We start from the raw sequence: 17,084 nt of genomic DNA, 5'->3' as shown, positions 1-17,084 counted from the left end.
TCAACATTTCATTCGGCCTGAGGGAGTCCTGGCTCTGCCGTGTACTAGCCTCTCAAGTTTTGGCAAATGCCTAAAAGCAGCCTGAGCCTCGCTTTCTCCATTTGGAAAATGGATGCATAATCCCTGCCTCACAGGCTTGCATAAGGTTATGCATGGGATGTGCTTGCTGCAGGGCCTGGCCTGTGGTGTGCCTTCAAATCGTGCGCCTCCAGAAAGGGCCCAGTACTGTCATTTGGGGGAACAGGAGGAAAATGTTAGAGATCCCATTTCTATTTGTTTTCTCTCATTCATTAAATTTTGTCTGATGTTTAAATATCTAACGATGAACATAAAAGAGCAGCACATACAGCCATTGTTCATAAGTTACAAGTGTGCATATACTGGGGATAAACACTCCAAACTGCTTTACTGAAGGTGTGCACCGACCCTGGGGCGGGGGGACTGAAAACCACCAGCTTACGATCAGCGGGAAAGAGGCAGTGCCCGTGGAGGCCAGAACGTGTTGGGTCCACTGTCCTTCCCAGCACAGAGCCCAGGGCCTCACACAGGACGTGCTTGGTCCACAGGCCTGGATGGTGAGGCATTGACATTCCTACCGAGCCTCCATCTGGGTCTGGGTCCTGGGTCCTGGGGGTCGGGGGGGTGGGGAGGGCGGGAGGGGGTGCGTTCAGTGCATGTGTGGGGGGCGGGGGGGTGGGAGGGGGTGCGTTCAGTGCATGTGTAGCCACAAATGTGTCCATGCTTTGGGTAGATGCTGGGGGGCAGACCACAGTGGCAGGACCTTCTCTGTCCTCCAGTAGCTTAGAATCCCACACATGTGAACACAGGCAACCGAGGGGGCGACAGGCTGCAGCGGGCCAGGAGGAGACAGAGAGACCCTCTCGGGAATAAGGGCCTAAGGAGATTCCATGGTTTTCTAAATAGACAAGCCCTCTGACCCCTTAGGGCCAACTCAGAACGGAAGTGGAGTGAGAAGGTGCTGTGCAGGCTGTGTGTGTTGTTCTTGGTGACACTGGCTGGCCCCTGCGCCCTCCGTTAGAGCAGACTTACTCACCTGGAGGGCTTATTCCAACCTGGATTGTCCCACCCCGCCCCCCTCCACCCCACCCCCCAGTTTTGGATTCAGAGAGACCAGTGGACTGAGTCTTTGCATTTCTGATGAGCTCCCGGATGCCCCTGATGCTGCTGGCCAGGGGTCCCACAGAGCTGGGCTCTCCTGGCTCCCTTCCATCATCTGCCTGCCCCGAGGTCCAGGACCTGGTGGTCAGCACCCTCCCCCTTCTGCTGGCCTGGCTCTGGCATGTCTCAAAATGCCTTCACCTCCCTCTCTCACCCTCTCTCCCTCACCCTCCCTCCCTCCCTCCCTCTCTCTTTCCTTCTTCCTCTCCCATCAGTTCAGCCTGGAGCTTTCATCTCCCGGTGGCCTGTCCCCTCTGCCAGGACCTCTCAGGAGAGTCTGGGTTCTGCCTGGACCAGGGGTGCTGACTGATTCAGAGGCACCATTTACTGCTTGTCCCCGGGATCCCTCATCTAGAAAACGAGAGGGTCACGCTCGCCTGGAAAGAGCCTGTGAAAGGCTATTGAGAGCAGCTAGGCGCCGTCCTCCGCACTTCCTTTCCCACTTTCTTGGAAACCAGGCCATTTTTCAGCCTTCGAGAGGCAGACATGAAAGGGAGCCGTGCGCTGATGGTGATAAGGTAACCTTTCTCCCTCCGGCCCTCACCGTAATGAGCGGCGAGTAATTGGAAAAGTTCCTCCTAAAAGGCCCTCTTTAAAAAGGAGCGAGAGGGAACAAAAGAGGAAGAGACGCCGCGCGTAACCGCCTCCATTCAGCGGCTCCCAGTGCCAGCGCCCCTTGCTCAGCGTCGGCTCCACGGGGTTGGCACATGCTCACCTGCATGACCTTTTGGGGGAGTCGGACCACGCTGAGACCCCTGCCCGTGCCCGGGCCAGGGTTGTCTGGAAGGAACCCTGTCTTTTCTCCAATGACAGGACCTGATGGTGGACTCATCCTCCAGCCACAGGCCCTCGGTTAACATCTAGTCGCCCGTTGTGCTGACTGTGATTTATTTCCTGCCATTGAAGGAACAATGTGAGCCTTTGAAAGGAGCATGGACCACCCTCCCCCCCGCCACACTCTCCTGGGGTAACTTGTGATTGTCGGGCATGCGAGGCTGTCCTCAGGACAGGGGCAGACAGGCGGAGGGTCTGCCCCGGCGTGACGGTGCTGCCACCGTCGCCTGGGCATCGTGTGTGGTGATTCCCGGGAGAGCAGGGCCGGCACTCGGGCGTTAGCCCGGGCTGTGCGATTGAATGAGCACGAAGTGTCGTTCATGTGCCAGGCACCGTCCTAGGTTCTGCGGACACTGGGAGCCTGTCATCTCGGATTGTTCCTCCTGTTTCTAGAACAGGGAGGAAAAGACAAAAAGTAAACACACAGTCTCAGACCAACTCGACGGTGGCCGGGGAGTCGGGCCCAGAGCATCACCGAGCAGAGTGCCCCCTGGAGGTCTCTGAGAGGTGGCGTTGGAGCTGAGACTGTGTGTTTGGGAGTTGGTCATGGGAATACCTAGGGAATGAGGTTTCCAGGTTATGGAAGAGCAAGGTCAAAGGTCCTGAGGCAGCTTCGGGACGGGAGGAAAGCCAGCGAGGCTGGAGGGTTGGGCGAGGCTGCCTTCCTGTGTGTCCGCATCGCAGAAGTGGGGGAGTTGGACAGCGGGTCCTGTGCCCCAGCCTTCCCCACTCACCTGTCACCGAGGGAGGCAGAGGTTTGTCCACTCCACCGGGGCCCTTGGCCACATGGCCACTCTGTAAAGAAAGGGGACCTGGGATAGGACACTGGGCAAAGCCTCTGCCAACCTGCCACGTTCATTCACCCAGTGGGACTACCCCCTGCCTGTGGGTTCAGGGGTGGACCCCCCCCCCGAGGGTGGTGAGCATGGGGGGGGCGGGCAGAAGTGCGCAGAGATCGGAAGCCCCCGGCCGTAGCCGTTGGCAGTTGAGATGAGTGGCTTTATCCCGAAGTCCTCTTGTGTCTCTGGGGCTGAGGGGCCACTGTCTGCTCCTCCCCGAGGTGAGGGTCGCCTGAGCACAAGGCTGACGTCTGGCACCGTGCAGCCGCTCAGGGACAGACCCTCACTTGGGGCCCCGCTCGGCTCCTTATCACCTGTGGGACCTTGGACAAGTCACCCCTGTGGCAGGTGCTGCCTCTCAGGTGACCTTGGAGGAAGCACATGCCTGCTTTGGGCCTTGGTTTTATGTTACATGTGTGCGCTGTGTGTTAGAAACTCCTAGCATATGTGAAAGGCATTTTCATGCCAAGAGATTTGGCTTTTTCTTACCTGGGGAAGGAACAGAAAGGAGCCATCGTTGATTCTTAGCAAACCTCCCCTTTGCCTTGCGCAGACCACACTGTTATCTGACTCCGGTCCCGGCGGAAGCGGGTGGGAGGAAGTCGTGCCCAGACTTCCCCACAGGACCCCGCACTCCTGCTGGGACCGGGTGCCCTCACGGATCCCGACGGGAGAGTGATAAGGACGATGTCCCGGGAGCAGCACAGCCTGGGCTCCCCGTGTGCCTGACCCCCACTTGGTGTCAGCTGCGGGCCAGGGGGTAGGGCGCCGCCCAGCCTGGACTCGGCATCCCCGAGGGTTCTCTCTGCCTCCCTGGCCCCTCCCCCCTCGCTGCCTGCCCCTGACCCGTCATTTCCATCCAGGAGAGAGGATGAGCCATCCCTTGTTTGGTAGCAGAGCCGTTGCCATCCAGGGCTGCAGGCCGGGACAGGTGCACAGCACACCGGGGAGGAGGCCCGCCTGCACGCAGGGCTCTCACGCGGACGTGCCTGCACTCGGGCTGTGTGCAAACACGATTTGCACGCCCAGACTTGTTTATGAGGCTGGCGTAATTGGCTTGCCCGGCGCTGCACCTCGGCGCCCCCTCCCACTCCCTCCTGCCCCTCACCCCACCATCTGCACACACCTCGGAAGAAATTAGAAACGTGACCACAAACGCCAGTTGTTGGAAACCCACAAATCCGCCACCAGTCATGCGCGCTCGGCGTGGCGGAGGGGGCGGGCCGCGGCGTGGGGGAGTAATTGGTGAACCCGAGGTGAATGAAATAATTGGAAAAGTGAGGTGTGAGTTCGTTACTGAAGTGTGAGCGTGGTGGGGGAGGGAAGGAGGGCCATGTTTAAAAGCCCGGTGTGTCCCTTTTATTCACAGCTTCTGATACAGTAATTGCTATTTTGTGGTTTCTATTATCTACACAGTGGGGAGTGTGCGGGTCTCGTGTCTCCTTCCCCAAGCGGCGGCGTCTGGGCTCGGGGAGGAGTCCTGGGTGCCTGCGGTGTCCTCCCTCTCCGGGCCCTGCCGGCCTCACCCGTGGCGGCCTCGGCTCCCAGGACACGAAGTCCACACACAACTTCCCCCCAGAGCCACTTAAAATGGCTCCGCGGGCTTGGCTGTCAGATGAGAGCCTTAATAGTGGCTGGTAGATTTATATATCGCTCATCTCCAAGGAGCTAAAGGTACTTCATCGATTTTTTTGTCTCCCCCAACCCTTCCTTTCTCCCCATTTTAATTCTCTCGCTCTCAGATCACTAGCAGCACCCTAATACTACCCCACACGCTCATACAGGATCCAAAGCCTTCCACGCCGGCCTGGTCCTGGCTCCCGGAGGGAAGCCACGGCAGGTTTGAGCCCGGGGCCTGGCGGGTCACATGGCCTCGCTGGCCCTTGGTTTTCTCACCTGTAAAATTAGAGGGTCTCACTACTGCCCCCAGTCACTGTGCCTGGAAACAGTACGTTGAAAAGCCCCAGCCCATCACAGCCCCCATCACTGGGCCCCGGGGTGACGGCAGCAGTGGTGGTGTCTTCACATCCCAGCCCTTCATTTCACGGTTTCACAGCCTCGGGAAGTCCTTCCGAGATCTAACCCCGATCTCCTGCTGCTCCGTGGGTCCCAGCTCTCTCCTGTCCCTTCCCAGACAGAAGGGGGCAAGCTCCCATCAGCCTCCCTGAGCCCCTGAAGAATAATGGGACACAGCCTTTCGTTTGCCGGGCAGATATCTGCCTGCAAACCCCAGACGGGCTATGATCCTCCCCCACCCGACCCCCTCACTTCTGATCCCTGCCCACCATCCCCCCGGATACACGGTACCCCTCTGTCACTCCCCCCCCCGCCCCCCGAGCTCTCAGTGCCACTTCCCCAGGCCACGTAAGCATGGTTCCTCCAGCCTCTCCTCATCAGCTCTATTCTCCACCTTTTAATTATTTCCCTCGCCTTTCTCCGGACCCCGAGCTGCTTACCATGCACGGAGCATCCACAGCTTGCCGTGTGCTGCAGAGAGGGAGGAATTAACCTCTCAGTCTCTCTCCCTCTCTCTCCTCCTCTCCCCTCTCCCCTGTCCCTCTCTCTCTCACATGCACACACACAGGCTGCTCACCAGCAATGAGAGGGCTGAGAGGAGATCTGGGCAGAGGCTGTGAGACCATCAAGGGTCAGGACTATGGCCGTGGGCAGAGGCAGGAGGTTTGTCCACGGTGCGGGTGGGAGGAACTGGGCTTGGTCAGCCTCCCTTGTCCTGGGGTCTCAGACAAGTCACTGGACCCCTCAGAGAGCCCTCAGGGCATTCCTAGCCTCCCCATTCCTGAAAGGGACCAGTCCCCTCCAGGTAACTGAGGGGTGAAGCGGGCGCAGCATAAAGGGAGCTCAGCATCAGACACCCCCGAATTCACATTCTGGCCCTGCCACTTACTAACGAGAACTGCTGCCTCCCTGAGCCTCAGCTTCTTTATCTGTAAAATGGGATGGTAACTCTGATCATTAGCGTTCGTGCTGTTCGAACGTGGCCCGTGGCCTGTTTCAGGTAACCCTCATGACAGCGCTCTGAGTGAGCACAGGCGTAATGTACCAGGGGTCGTGCCTGCCCTTAGGGCTACTGTTTGCATGTTGGTTCATTTCAAAAATACTGCCAGGCGTCCACGCTGATCCAGGCACTGGTCTCCCTGCTGCAGGCCCCGTGAGAAACAAGACGGCGTGATTTTTCCTGTGGCAGAGCGGGTCCCAGCCCCAGGGGAAGGCAGAGAGCTGCACAGGCGTCCACAGCCCATCAGCACAGGCTGCTCCTGGCGGGCGGGTAGTGAGGAAGCAGGGCCTGAAAGAGCCCGGAGCCTGGGGTGGGGTGGGAAGCGGGTGGAGAGACCAGCACACCCACAGGTTGTCTGGGACGTGCCTATACCGAACCTGGTATGGCCTGGGCACATAGGCGGTCTCTCTGAGGCCTCCCTGTGCCCGTCAGCCTCCTCACACCAGGTGTGAATGCTCGCAGACTCCGCCCTCAAGGCCATCAGACCCTCCGTGCCTGCTTCTCTATGGCTCTCTGAAGAACTGGAGCCCAGGCCCCTCTATCTGAAGGCTCTGACGGAACCTCAGCCACCCCTAGCCCCTGCCCAGGCCAGCCCGGCAGAGGCCTGGAGGCCGGGCTCCACGGAGGAAGAGGCAGCCTGTCTGTCATGGGCCGCGGCTGCCTTTAGGTGGCAGAATAAAGCAGGGTTTGTGGCCTGGCTTCTCAGCTGTCACATCATCTTCTTGCCTGTCCCCACCTGCCCGGCTTCTGAGCCCCAACCCGCCCCCTCCACATGGGCCAGGAAGACTGACAGGGCTCCGCTGCCCGTGCGCGCCAGCCCTCCCCTCCCAGGAGGCTGGCCTCGGCACCAGCAGCCCCGGTTCTGGGTTCTGTCTCCTGTTCACACAGGCGCCAGGCGGGGGGAGCGGCGCGGCCGGCACAGCTCCGCGAGGACGTGCAGATTCATCCCGAGGACTCATCATGCCGCATTTACACAGTGTCCTGACTTGGGAAATTGGGCTGGCAGATGCCTGGTCATGCTGGCAGGGCCGCGGGTTAACGCTCGGATTCAGCTTATATCGTTTCGCCAGAGCAAACGGCCTTTACCGTGTTTTTTACCCGCTCGGTCTTTGGCCCCAAAGCCTCCTCGACCGCCATGTGTCTGTGTGCCCGGGCGCCATCAAGTGTGCAGAGATTTTCAAATACAAAATAATTCTCCTCCGATGCCGGGCACATTAAATATTTACCGGCAGCAGTTTGCACGTGTGCATTTGATAAATGGGCATTAGGACGGGGCAGGGCATGTGGGAGGGAGAAGGAACAGTGGCCCGATGCTTTTGTCCGGGGATTTCTGAGGTTTAGGCGGGAGGACAGGCGGGCCGGGGCTGGTCCCCGCCTGTTTACCTGCTTGATCCCCTCTGGAGCCGAGCCGCCTCCTCGCCCAGAGCGCTGCCTGACCGGCTTAGCAGACATCAGAACGGACGTGCAGGGGGAGGGGACAGGGGCTTAGAGGGAGGGAGTCGCTGTGTGTCATTCCGGCGTCTTGCACTGAGGATACGTCCCAGGCCCGGCCTTGTTCAATGCAGAGCTCCGTCATGGGGTGGGTTCAGGGCGGGAGACGACCCCAACCCCGTGCGGAGCCTCGGCTGGCACACACAAGCAGCCCTCGCCTCCGCATTTGGCCACATGTGTACCGGGCTGGACACCCCGTGGGCCAGGGGAGGATGGGGTGTGCCGGCCTGTCAGAGAGGAGCCGAGTGTTGTCCGTTAGCTTCTTCAGCCTGCTCGTTCCCCCTGTGCCCAGCGTGGTGGCGGGCCTGGAGGAGAAGGCCGCTGGTACCCTGAGCTGGCGCGCAGGCCGGTCGGGAGCTGGCACGAGGCGTGTGCGCGTGCTTGTGTGTGTCCGCCCGCGCTTCCCTCTCCTGCAGGGAGGCACCGAGCCTGTGAGCATCAGCCTGCTCCTCCCCCTGGGCAGCCCTCCATTCTGAAACTGCCCTGTGTGCCTTCCTTTCTAGCACCTTCGGGGAGCTGAAGACCGTCCGCTTGCCCAAGAAGATGACCGGGACGGGCGCGCACCGGGGGTTCGGCTTCGTGGACTTCCTCACCAAGCAGGACGCCAAGGTGAGGGGCCCCGCCCACCACCTCTCCTTTCTGGGCCTTTTGTAGGCGGGGCAGCAGAGTTCTGTGGTTTCTCTCTTTGTTGCTGCCCCCCAACCCTGCTAATTTGCATGGTGTCTGGGGAGAAAAGGCCCCGGGTTTTGTGTTTAGAGAAAGGCACAGTTCTGTGTCCCCTTCCTGCCTCCCCCACGTCTCCATGCAGGGACCTGGGATACAAAGTGGGCCTGTGAGTGGGCCTCCCAGGTCAGACAGAAAGCGCCTGGTCGTGCTCCCCAGTGGGCAGCGCAGAGAGCTGTGCAGAGTGCAGAGGGCCCCAGGGGCAGCTCTTGACAAGGAGACTCCAAGGCACCCTAGTGGGACCTGGGGGTCCCATCTCTCCCTCCCTCCTCCCTCCTCCCTTCTTCCTCCTCTCTTCCCTCCTCCTTCCTCCCACCTCCCTCCTTCCTCCTCCCTCCTCCCTTCTTCCTCCTCTCTTCCCTCCTCCCGCCTTCCTCCTTCCTCCTCCCTCCTCCCTTCTTCCTTCTTCCTCCTCCCACTTCCCTCCTCCCTCCTGGTGGCTGGGGCTTCGGCTTTGAGCTGGTTGCAGCCCAGCCTCCCTCCAGGCTCCCTGGAGACACAAAACGCCCTCCGCTCTAAGCAGGGCAGCCTCTGGATTGGGGTGTGGTGCAGCCTCGGGCTTTATTCTCGTGGTGGGAACGGACTGGTGCTGCCTGGCCCAGCAGATGGGGGCAGCGGCTGGGCCTGGGGTTCCAGCTGTGTCAGCGGTCACTGTCCTGGCCAGACCAGGTCAGCGTCCCTGGGAGGTGGTGGTGGCGCTGTCCTCTGTCCTCTCCCGGAGCCTGTGCCTCGGGCGGCATCTCTCCGCTCCCGGCGATAAAGCCTCGTCCGGGTCTCGCTAATGGCTGCGAACCCCCCACCTCCAAGAATAGCCGGTTGTTTGCCGGGATTGCACCCCGCAGCCTTCAGCAAGTTGGTGTTGCCAGCGGCCCAGTGGGTGGAGCGAAGGTGACGCCTCAGACACAGCTGCGGCCTTTGTGGGCCCTGGGAACACGCACAGGCAGAGAGGGCGCCGCGGGACCTCAGGGAGGCTGCCAGCCACCTTTGTCTCCGTGTCTTGAGCTCAAGTGCCTGTTTTGTCGACACGTGGCCACGTTTGTCCAGACATCTGCTCCTCTTTCTTCTCTGCTGGCAGCCTTTCCCTCGCCTCCCGCAGTGGCCGCAGGGACGGCAGGCAGCACTGCCGCGTGCACCAGCCCGGCCTCGGCCCAGGAGCCGGCACAGCCGTCCAGAGCACCGGCGCTCAGCTTTCCTAGCCCCGCGCCTCAGTTTCCTCACCTGTCAAACAGCAGTGATAACAGGTGCTCCTCACAGGGTGAAGGCAGACGGTGCCCATGAAACCTGGCACCGGGCCTGGCACACAGGCGGGCTGTTTCCTCCCCGTTTCCGCCAGCCAGGTCCCTTCAGGGCTGGCCGGCCCTTCGTGCGCGGGCCAGTGCCAGGGCCCTGCTGGAGCGCAGACCTTGAAGCTAGGCTGCCCGAGTTCGGATCCTCGTGCTGCCGCTCCCCTGCCCTGTGAGCTTGGGCAGGTGGCTTATTTCGCGTGTGCCTCGCTTTCCCCTTCTGAAGCGGTGGTAGGGTTTTCCTCCTCCAGGTGTCGGGAGCTTTGGGTGAGGTGACTTTCTTAGGACAGGGCTGGCCCCAGCAGCTCTGCCTGTGAGCTGTGAGGAGGAGGGGGCCGGTGCGGACGGTGATGATCTGAAAAGGGGGCGGAGGGAGCCATCCTCCACACTCGGCCTCTCCGGGATGGGCGCGGCTTGCAGGCCCAGTGGGTTAGACCCCGCACAGGCTCCCCGTCTTGAAATTTCATGGGCCCACGGCCAGGTCGCGGTCGTCATCAGAACAGAAAGTGGGGGGCTCTCAGGTGGGCAGGGCAGGGCGTGTGCCCGAGTGGCTGCGGATGTGATTGCCAAGGCCCATCCCAGCATCTGGTGCTGTGTGGACAGGCTCCTCCCTCCATCCTTCCCTGCCACCCACTCTGGGCTCCAGGAGGAAGGGCACCAGGGGAGTGAGGACTCACCCCACAGCCCCTCGCCTCCAGCAGGTGGCAGCCTGGCTGGGAGGCAGTTTCAGGCCCGGCCAGCCCAGCAGCGGCTCTTCCCTGTCACCATTGTGCGGGCACCCATTGTGCCGCCACCGAGCAAGCGGCCTTCTGCAAAGCCTGGCCCACGAAGCGTCTCTCCTGCGAAGCTCCTGGTGCTCTTTTTGCTTCCTGGGAAGCCGCCTGGCTCTCCCCGCCTGCCTGAAGGGCCTGATTGTCTTCCGAGTGGAGCACGAAGCGCTCTCCACTGACCCGGAGGCGCGCACTGCCTCCTGGTGAATGGAGTTGTGAATATGGTAAATATCTAGTTAGCTCGAGAGTGGGTGCGAGTTACAAGAGGGTGAGCAATGCTGCGAGGAGACGTTGAGCAGAAACCTCGAGGATCTTTTCTGCCTTCGCAGGAGGAATGCTGGGACGCGCGGGGCTGGCAGAGGCGGTTCTGTGGGCCGTGGGCCCCGGGTCCTTGGGGTGGCCTTCCTCTCTTGGAAGCACTCCAGGAAAGCGACCTTTAGAAACCTCCCCGGGGTTCGATGCCACCCCCCTCCCCTCAGGCCTCACCCCCATTTCCCATCACGGGAAGATAGGCGATCGGTCACTCTTGGCTTCAGCACCTACTTGAACTTGGAGCTGTGAGCCTCCTGTGGGGGCCTCACGCAGTCCTCAGATGGGAGGGAGGGAGGAGGGGAAGAAAGGACGAGAGGGATGGATGAGCAGATGATCCGGGGGAGACGTAGGGAAGGAGTAAAGCTGATTGTGGAACCTCGAGTCTGGAAAGCAGTGGTTTCTGGGCAGGGCCGGGCCGGCCTGAACCCAGATGTGGGCTGTCTCCCTGGCACCTGTCAGTCCCCTGGCCCCACCGCCTCTGCTGGGCCCCAAGCAGGTGTCATCTGCGTGCCCCCGCCCTCAGGGAGTCTGAGTCTTCTGACCCTGCTCCATGACCCGTGTTCCACCCACACCTCGTGGGGAGCTCTGTTATCTGGGAAGCCCCTCGGGTCGAGACACACCTGGAAACAGGAAGAGGATTCTAGCACAGGCCGCAAGGGGCTGCTGGGGCCCAGCTCAGAGTAACCAGGCAACTGACTACAATAGCCAGAGGCTCCCACGGCCGACGGCGCGGCTTTGAACCCGGCATGGATACCACACACGCAGTGTCTTGCCCCAGCCAGCAGCAGCCCTGGGCTTGGGCGGGAGGTTTGCAGAAGTCCCTCCGCGATTCTCTGAGCCTTCCCTAAGCTGCATCTGCACCACGCCCTGTGAACCTGCCCTGGGCACAGGCTCAGCCCGATGTCCCACGCAGTGGGCGTCCTCCCCCAGGTGTGATGGTCCAGCATTTTCCAAAGAACCTTCCCCGCATGGTGGAGAGAAGCGGGGGTGGGCAAAGGTGGACGAGGACAGACAGGAAGTCAAGGACTCGAACCTTCCCGGTGCCCTGGTCTGCGCGGACATGCGTGGCTGTCCGCAGTGTCTAAGGCGCCAGCCACGTGGTCCCTGGGTGCGGATGATGTTTCTGGAAGGGCAGCATCTTGGCTTTGATAAAAGCTATCAACTCCTAAAAGCCCGATCTGCATGTGTAATTTTTAACCCTCCAGGGAGTCTAGGAGATGGGAGGTGGGGAGCCATATGACAGATGGGAAAACCGAGGTTCGAAGGGGTGCAGTCACTACCCCAGGGTCCTACAGCCAGAGCCGGGCAGGGCTGAGAAACCATCTACCACCTTCTGACTCCAAGCCCATGAATGCAGGGCCTCCTCCCTCCCTTCATCCATTTATCCACTGAGCTTGTGGACCGGCCCCTCCTCGTTCCAGCACCCCCATCACCTCTCACCCAGCCCCACCCGTTTCCCAAAGAAAAGGACTTGCCGACAGTTTGGAAGAAAACCCAGAATTGTCCCTTAAAACATCTCTTGGGATCAGGCCCAGAGTGGCAGCTCATCCCGGCCTCCAGAGGAGGAGTGGGCATCCCTGCAGCAGAATCCTACCTGGGCAGGTGACCTGGGGTTCCCAGCCCGGTGTGCCCATTCCCATTGGCCGAGAAGCCACCAATAGCCACTGGGATTCCGTTTAGAAGCCACCGCCTCCTTTCTTCTCACAGAGCAGGCTGGTCGTAGAGGACAGAGGGAAGGGCGACAGGGAAGGGAAGGAATGCAGAGAGCAGGCTTGCAGCCGGACACCAGAAGACCCCCTCTTCCCATGCACGCGCCTTTAATTCTTCCTCCCCAGCCCACCCCGCTGTGTACTTCTGCAGTTGCAGCTGTTTTTATTTGCCGCCGCCGCTGTTGCTTTAAAAGGTCTATTTTCACATGGAATGTTATCCAATTAGCAGAGCAATGTGTTGGCTTAAATAAACACTTGGGGGGAGCCGGCAGTAGGGAGACGTGATGGCGGTCGGCGTTGGCAGCCAGAGCTATTCTCACCGTGGTAAACAACCACAGCTGTAATTGCAGGTCGCACAGTGAATGTCGCCTTCCTCATGCCTCACTTTTGGATGCTTCTAGGGGCGGATGCGGACACAGGGCCGGGCCCATCCCGGTGGGGGTGATGCTGGGCACCCTGATGGGGCCCCCGTTAGGCTCTCTAGGCCTGTGGCCTTCACCTTGTAGAGTCCATGGACCAGGCGTGATTGGGATAAGTGAGCCAGACATGGGTGCTTACGCAGCGCTGGCCGCGGAAAGGCGCAGTGAACGGTGATCGCCACCAGATGGTCAGTGGCGAGCGTGCAGCACACGCGTTTGCTTAGTTGACTGCAAGGAGGGAACAGAGCGCGGTCTCCATGGGGCTGTGGGGAGGCGGCTGGGGTCTGACGGGGACACGGCCGGTGGAAATGAGGGGCCTGTGGGGTGTCATCCCTGGGCAGCCACGCAGCGGTTAGCAGCGTGGCCTATGGAGTCAGCTGCCTCCTTCCAGCTGCGTGACCATGGACAGGGGACTCCATGTCCCCAGCCCAGGTCATTCATCTGCACAACAGGAAGTGGTCACGCTGTCCCTTGTGGCGATGGAGAAGATAGAAGCAGAGCTGCGTGAAGGGCCTCACAGGCCGCGCACCAGCACCAGGGAAGTGGAGGCAGCGGGTGCTGGGCCCCGCGGGTTGGAGGTGGTGGCTGAAGCCCGGGTATCGGTAGTTCTTTGTTCCCAAAACAGTAACTGGAAGCAAAGTCAGGGTGTGGGGTTTTGTCCCGCTTCTCTGAACGGGTGCTGGGTGTGCGCCTCACCCAGGTTTTGTGCAGGCGTCGGAGCCTCGGGGTGAACAGAGAATGTGCTGGAACCTGAGCCTTGGATTTCAGGGCAGAGGCTCGGGCTCAGCCAGCACCTCTGGCCGGGAACCCGGATCAGGACAAGCCCCCTCCTCAGATGAGCAGGTGGCCCTCCTTCCCCAGCGGGACCTGGGCTCCCTGGGACTGGTCCTCTTTTATCTCCCACAGGTCAGAGGTGATGTCCCCTTCACATCCCCAGTTTTGGTCTTTGGCTCACAGCAGGGCTTCAGGATGTTGAGTTGAATTGATTGAGCTGAGGGGATGGAGGGATAACTGAATGGAAGAGACCGCTGTTTATCTGAAGATTTTAGGCACAACAGCCTGGACGTGGGGCCCTGGGTGTTTCTCTCAGAAGCTTGCCCTCAGCTCCACGGGATCACGCCTTGAGTGGAACAGGGTGCCAAGTGGGGGTGCACGGTCAGTCACCCAGTATTGTGCAAAGAGCCCCACGGGTTCCAGGACCCGCCTCTTCCCAGCTCCAGCCCTGTGGGGCCAGCAACAGCTGCAGGAGGGCCCAGGGCCTGTGTGCAGGTGTGGGGGCAGGAGGAGAAGGACGGTCCCTGAGAGCACAGGACCCAGCATCCCGAGGCAGCAGGCTCCTCCCAGCAGTCACAGGCCCCGGTTCTTTGCCCGCTGGGCAGGGAAGGTGCCCAGCAGCTCGTGGGCTCGTGGGCGCACGTGGTCATTGGCGGCTTAGGTCACGTTTCCTCCAGGCGATGAGGGCACAGATGGCTTGGGACAGGTTGGCACTGTCCGTGTTCAGGTGGCTTTGGCGTCTGCAAGACACAGAGCAGGAGGGGCCGAGAGGGCGCCCTGGACTTGGAAAGACAGAAGGCCCGTCCTCGGCTCTGCCCAGAGCCACGGCCCTGGGACGGGAGTCCTGCCAAGGGCATCCAATGGGCCTTTGTTGCCAGGGAGGAGGTCTGTCTCCAGGGAGAGCTATGGAAAGGTCGGGCCGCGCCATGCTGGCAGCCGTCCAGGGCCCTCCCTGTTCTGGAGAGATGCTGCCAGGCTGGGCACAGCCGAGCCCCCGGCAGGTCTCCTCCCGGGGAAAGCGGGAAAGGCAGCTGAGGCGAGGGCTCGGGGGGTCCTTAGTTGGTGGCTCAGGTCAGAGGAGATCAAAGAGGTGTGATTCCGGGACCACCGAGCCAGAGAACTGGATGGGCAGCTCGACACCAGCTGGAAGCGCAGAGCAGTCCCTGCCGGCCTCACACCTCTGAGCGGGGCCGGGGCACGAGACCTGCTATCCGAGGTGGGAGGCCATCTGCCCTGGGCCGAGGCAGACACTTCAGGCCGCCATCTGGGTCAGGAAGCAGAACCTGCCCCCAGATGGTCCAGAGGAAGAGCACTGAGAAGCCGGGAGATGAGTGCATGGAGCGGGAAGGGGAAGGAAGCAGGAGGCTGACGTGCGCAGACGGGGCCAGTGCCTCAGTTTCTCCTTTGGTGACATGGGGAATCGTGTTAGTCCTCGTGCATAGGGGAGGCCATGTGCGTAGGGATCTGGAACCCAGGACATCCATGGCCCACAGCCAGCGAAGGCCCTTGGGCTGCAAGGGAGGAAACCAGGCAGTGGAAGCAGGATTTGGAGAGACACCAGGGCCAAGTCGTCTGACTCCACTTCCTCTGTTGGGACACACAGCCCCGCGCTACCCACCGAGCCTCTGAGGTGCTGGCCGACTCGGCAGAGGTGCGCTGTGCCGGAACCGAGGTCAGACCTCTGTCTCCGGGGAGAAGGTGGCATGGGTCTCAGTGCATCAGGTGTAGCCCAGAGGCCGAGAGGAAGGTGCTGCTGGACCTCAGGCCAGAGGCTGGGGCTGCACTGTGCCTCTGCTGTGCCCAGGACCCCCCAGGTACCACAGTGCATCCCCGCACCCGCCCATGTCTGTGTCTCTCCTCATACACACACACACACACACACACCCCTCCTCGAATGCCTCAAATAGGACAAACACTCACCAGGCTCTTTTAATAAGATGCAGTGACTTTGATTACCCGATTTTAGCCTGAGTCACTGTCCTCGCCGCCTGTGACACTGTGAGGCCGCCACATTCCCGCCACCAGGCAGTGGGCACGTAGGACTGCAGCCTGATTTCGTGTTAACCTGACTCCTGCGAGGAGAGGTAATGGCTGTTCCTAGAGACCCCCGTACTGTGCTCAGACCTCACATACAAAAGGGCTTTTGTGTCCTGCCTGCCATTGTTCCTGCTCCGTAGGTGGTGATGGGAAGTGGCGGGCATGCAGCATAGGAACAATAACAGCCAGCTCAGTGGCTTACCCTGTGCCAGGCGGCCTCCCAGGTGTTAGTGCATCAAATCCTCCCGCCCATCCTTCGCTGCCTCCTCTCTTTGGCACATAAGGAAACTGAGGCTCAGAGAGGGTAAGCAGCTTACCCAGGACCACACAGTTCATAAGTGGTAGGGCCGGGATTTGAACCAAAGTGGCTCAGGTCGCGAGCCCCCAATCGTACCTGCTGTGAAAAGCCCTAACGAAGAAAGGGAGGTGAAAGTTGGAGAGGGGTTCTATCAGAGGGAGGCCAACAGGGAATTTTCAGCAACTCCAGCGAATGAGACCTCTCCAGGGTCTGTGTGACACGGGGATGGAGACTGGGTTTCCAAGGGTGAGAGGGGATCAGACGTCTGACGGCTGGGGTCAGAGAGGTCGCGTCTGGGCATTCGCCGGGCCCTCCCAGCTCTGCTGTTTTATCCAAGTTCCCTCAGCTCCCACCAGATACACTCGGCCGCCCACCCGCCTGCGAACCTGGAACTGCAGCTCCTCAGGGACCCTGGCGCCAGGATGGAGTACCCGCCGCGCCAGCTCCCGACCAATCTCTCCCCCGTCTCAAACCCCAGCTCCCATCAGGCTGTTTCCCTGCCTCGCCAGCTGAGAGCGCATGTGTTGTAAAGCTCTGAATGGGCCATTTCGGCTCGGAGTCCAGATGCACGTTTATATCCTCGTGGAAAGGAACGCAGAGGCTCTGCTGGCAGTCACAGAGAGTTTTTTAAATTAAAGTTAAAAAAAAAAAAAGGGAGAGAGAAAGTTTCCTGCACCTGGCCCTTCTCGGAAAAGCATGGCGGAGAACAAAGCATTCCTTCCATCGGCCACATGTCTGGTTTGAGAAAGACGCGGGCCCCACCCGCCTTCCACTCGAGCTTTGCACACGCTGTTACTGAATAGCTGTGTGCCACCATAGCCTGTCTACGGACGAGGACACGGGCTCAGAGGGGCAGCTGGCTTCCCCAGGTCCGTGTCATTGTCGTAGGGGCTGTAACAAAACCCCACAGCCTGGGTGGCGTAGAGCAACAGAATGGTCTGCTCTCCCAGTTCCAGAGGCCAGGGGCCCACAATCAAGGTGTCCTGGGCCGGCTCCCCCTGGAGGCTCTGAGGGAGAGACTGTGCCATGCTCGCTCCGCGCCTCTCGCCAGCCAGCTCCTCGGCGTGTAGGCTCGGCATTCCAGCCTCTATCCTCACAGGCCGGCTCCTAGGAGGACACCAGTCCTTGGATTTGGGGCCCACCCCGTTCCAGTATGTCCTCCTCTTAACAAAAAACTGTACCTGCAAAGACCCTGTTTCCAAACAGGCCCACAGCCTGAGGGGTTAGGGTTTCCACGGATCTCCCTTTGGGAGACACAGGCCCACCCCTCACGGTCATGCTGCTGTCGAGGGCCAGAACCCTCCTGGTTATAGGCTGCCTCCTCGAAGCATCTAAGAAGCAGGAAGGACACACCCACCGCCCTCCTTCCCTGGCAGATGCTGCGTCCTGCTGCCCAGCAA

The 17,084-nt window shown here is 60.7% G+C and overlaps 1 protein-coding gene across 4 annotated transcripts in view; it reads left to right on the top strand.

Moving 5' to 3' along the window:
* Nucleotides 1-17,084, top strand: part of RBM19 (RNA binding motif protein 19) — a 97,273-nt gene that overhangs the window by 47,200 nt on the left and 32,989 nt on the right. For all 4 annotated transcript variants that reach the window (XM_036353967.1, XM_036353966.1, XM_036353968.1 and 1 more), the window contains exon 22: nucleotides 7,863-7,968. In XM_036353967.1, coding sequence (XP_036209860.1) covers nucleotides 7,863-7,968 — 106 coding nt within the window. The remainder of the gene's footprint in view (nucleotides 1-7,862; nucleotides 7,969-17,084) is intronic.

This window comes from Myotis myotis, unplaced genomic scaffold (assembly GCF_014108235.1).
Source record: "Myotis myotis isolate mMyoMyo1 unplaced genomic scaffold, mMyoMyo1.p scaffold_m19_p_20, whole genome shotgun sequence".
NCBI lineage: Eukaryota > Metazoa > Chordata > Mammalia > Chiroptera > Vespertilionidae > Myotis > Myotis myotis.
The sequence above is the reverse complement of the archived record's forward strand: the minus strand, read 5'-3'. Positions and strand labels throughout refer to the sequence as shown.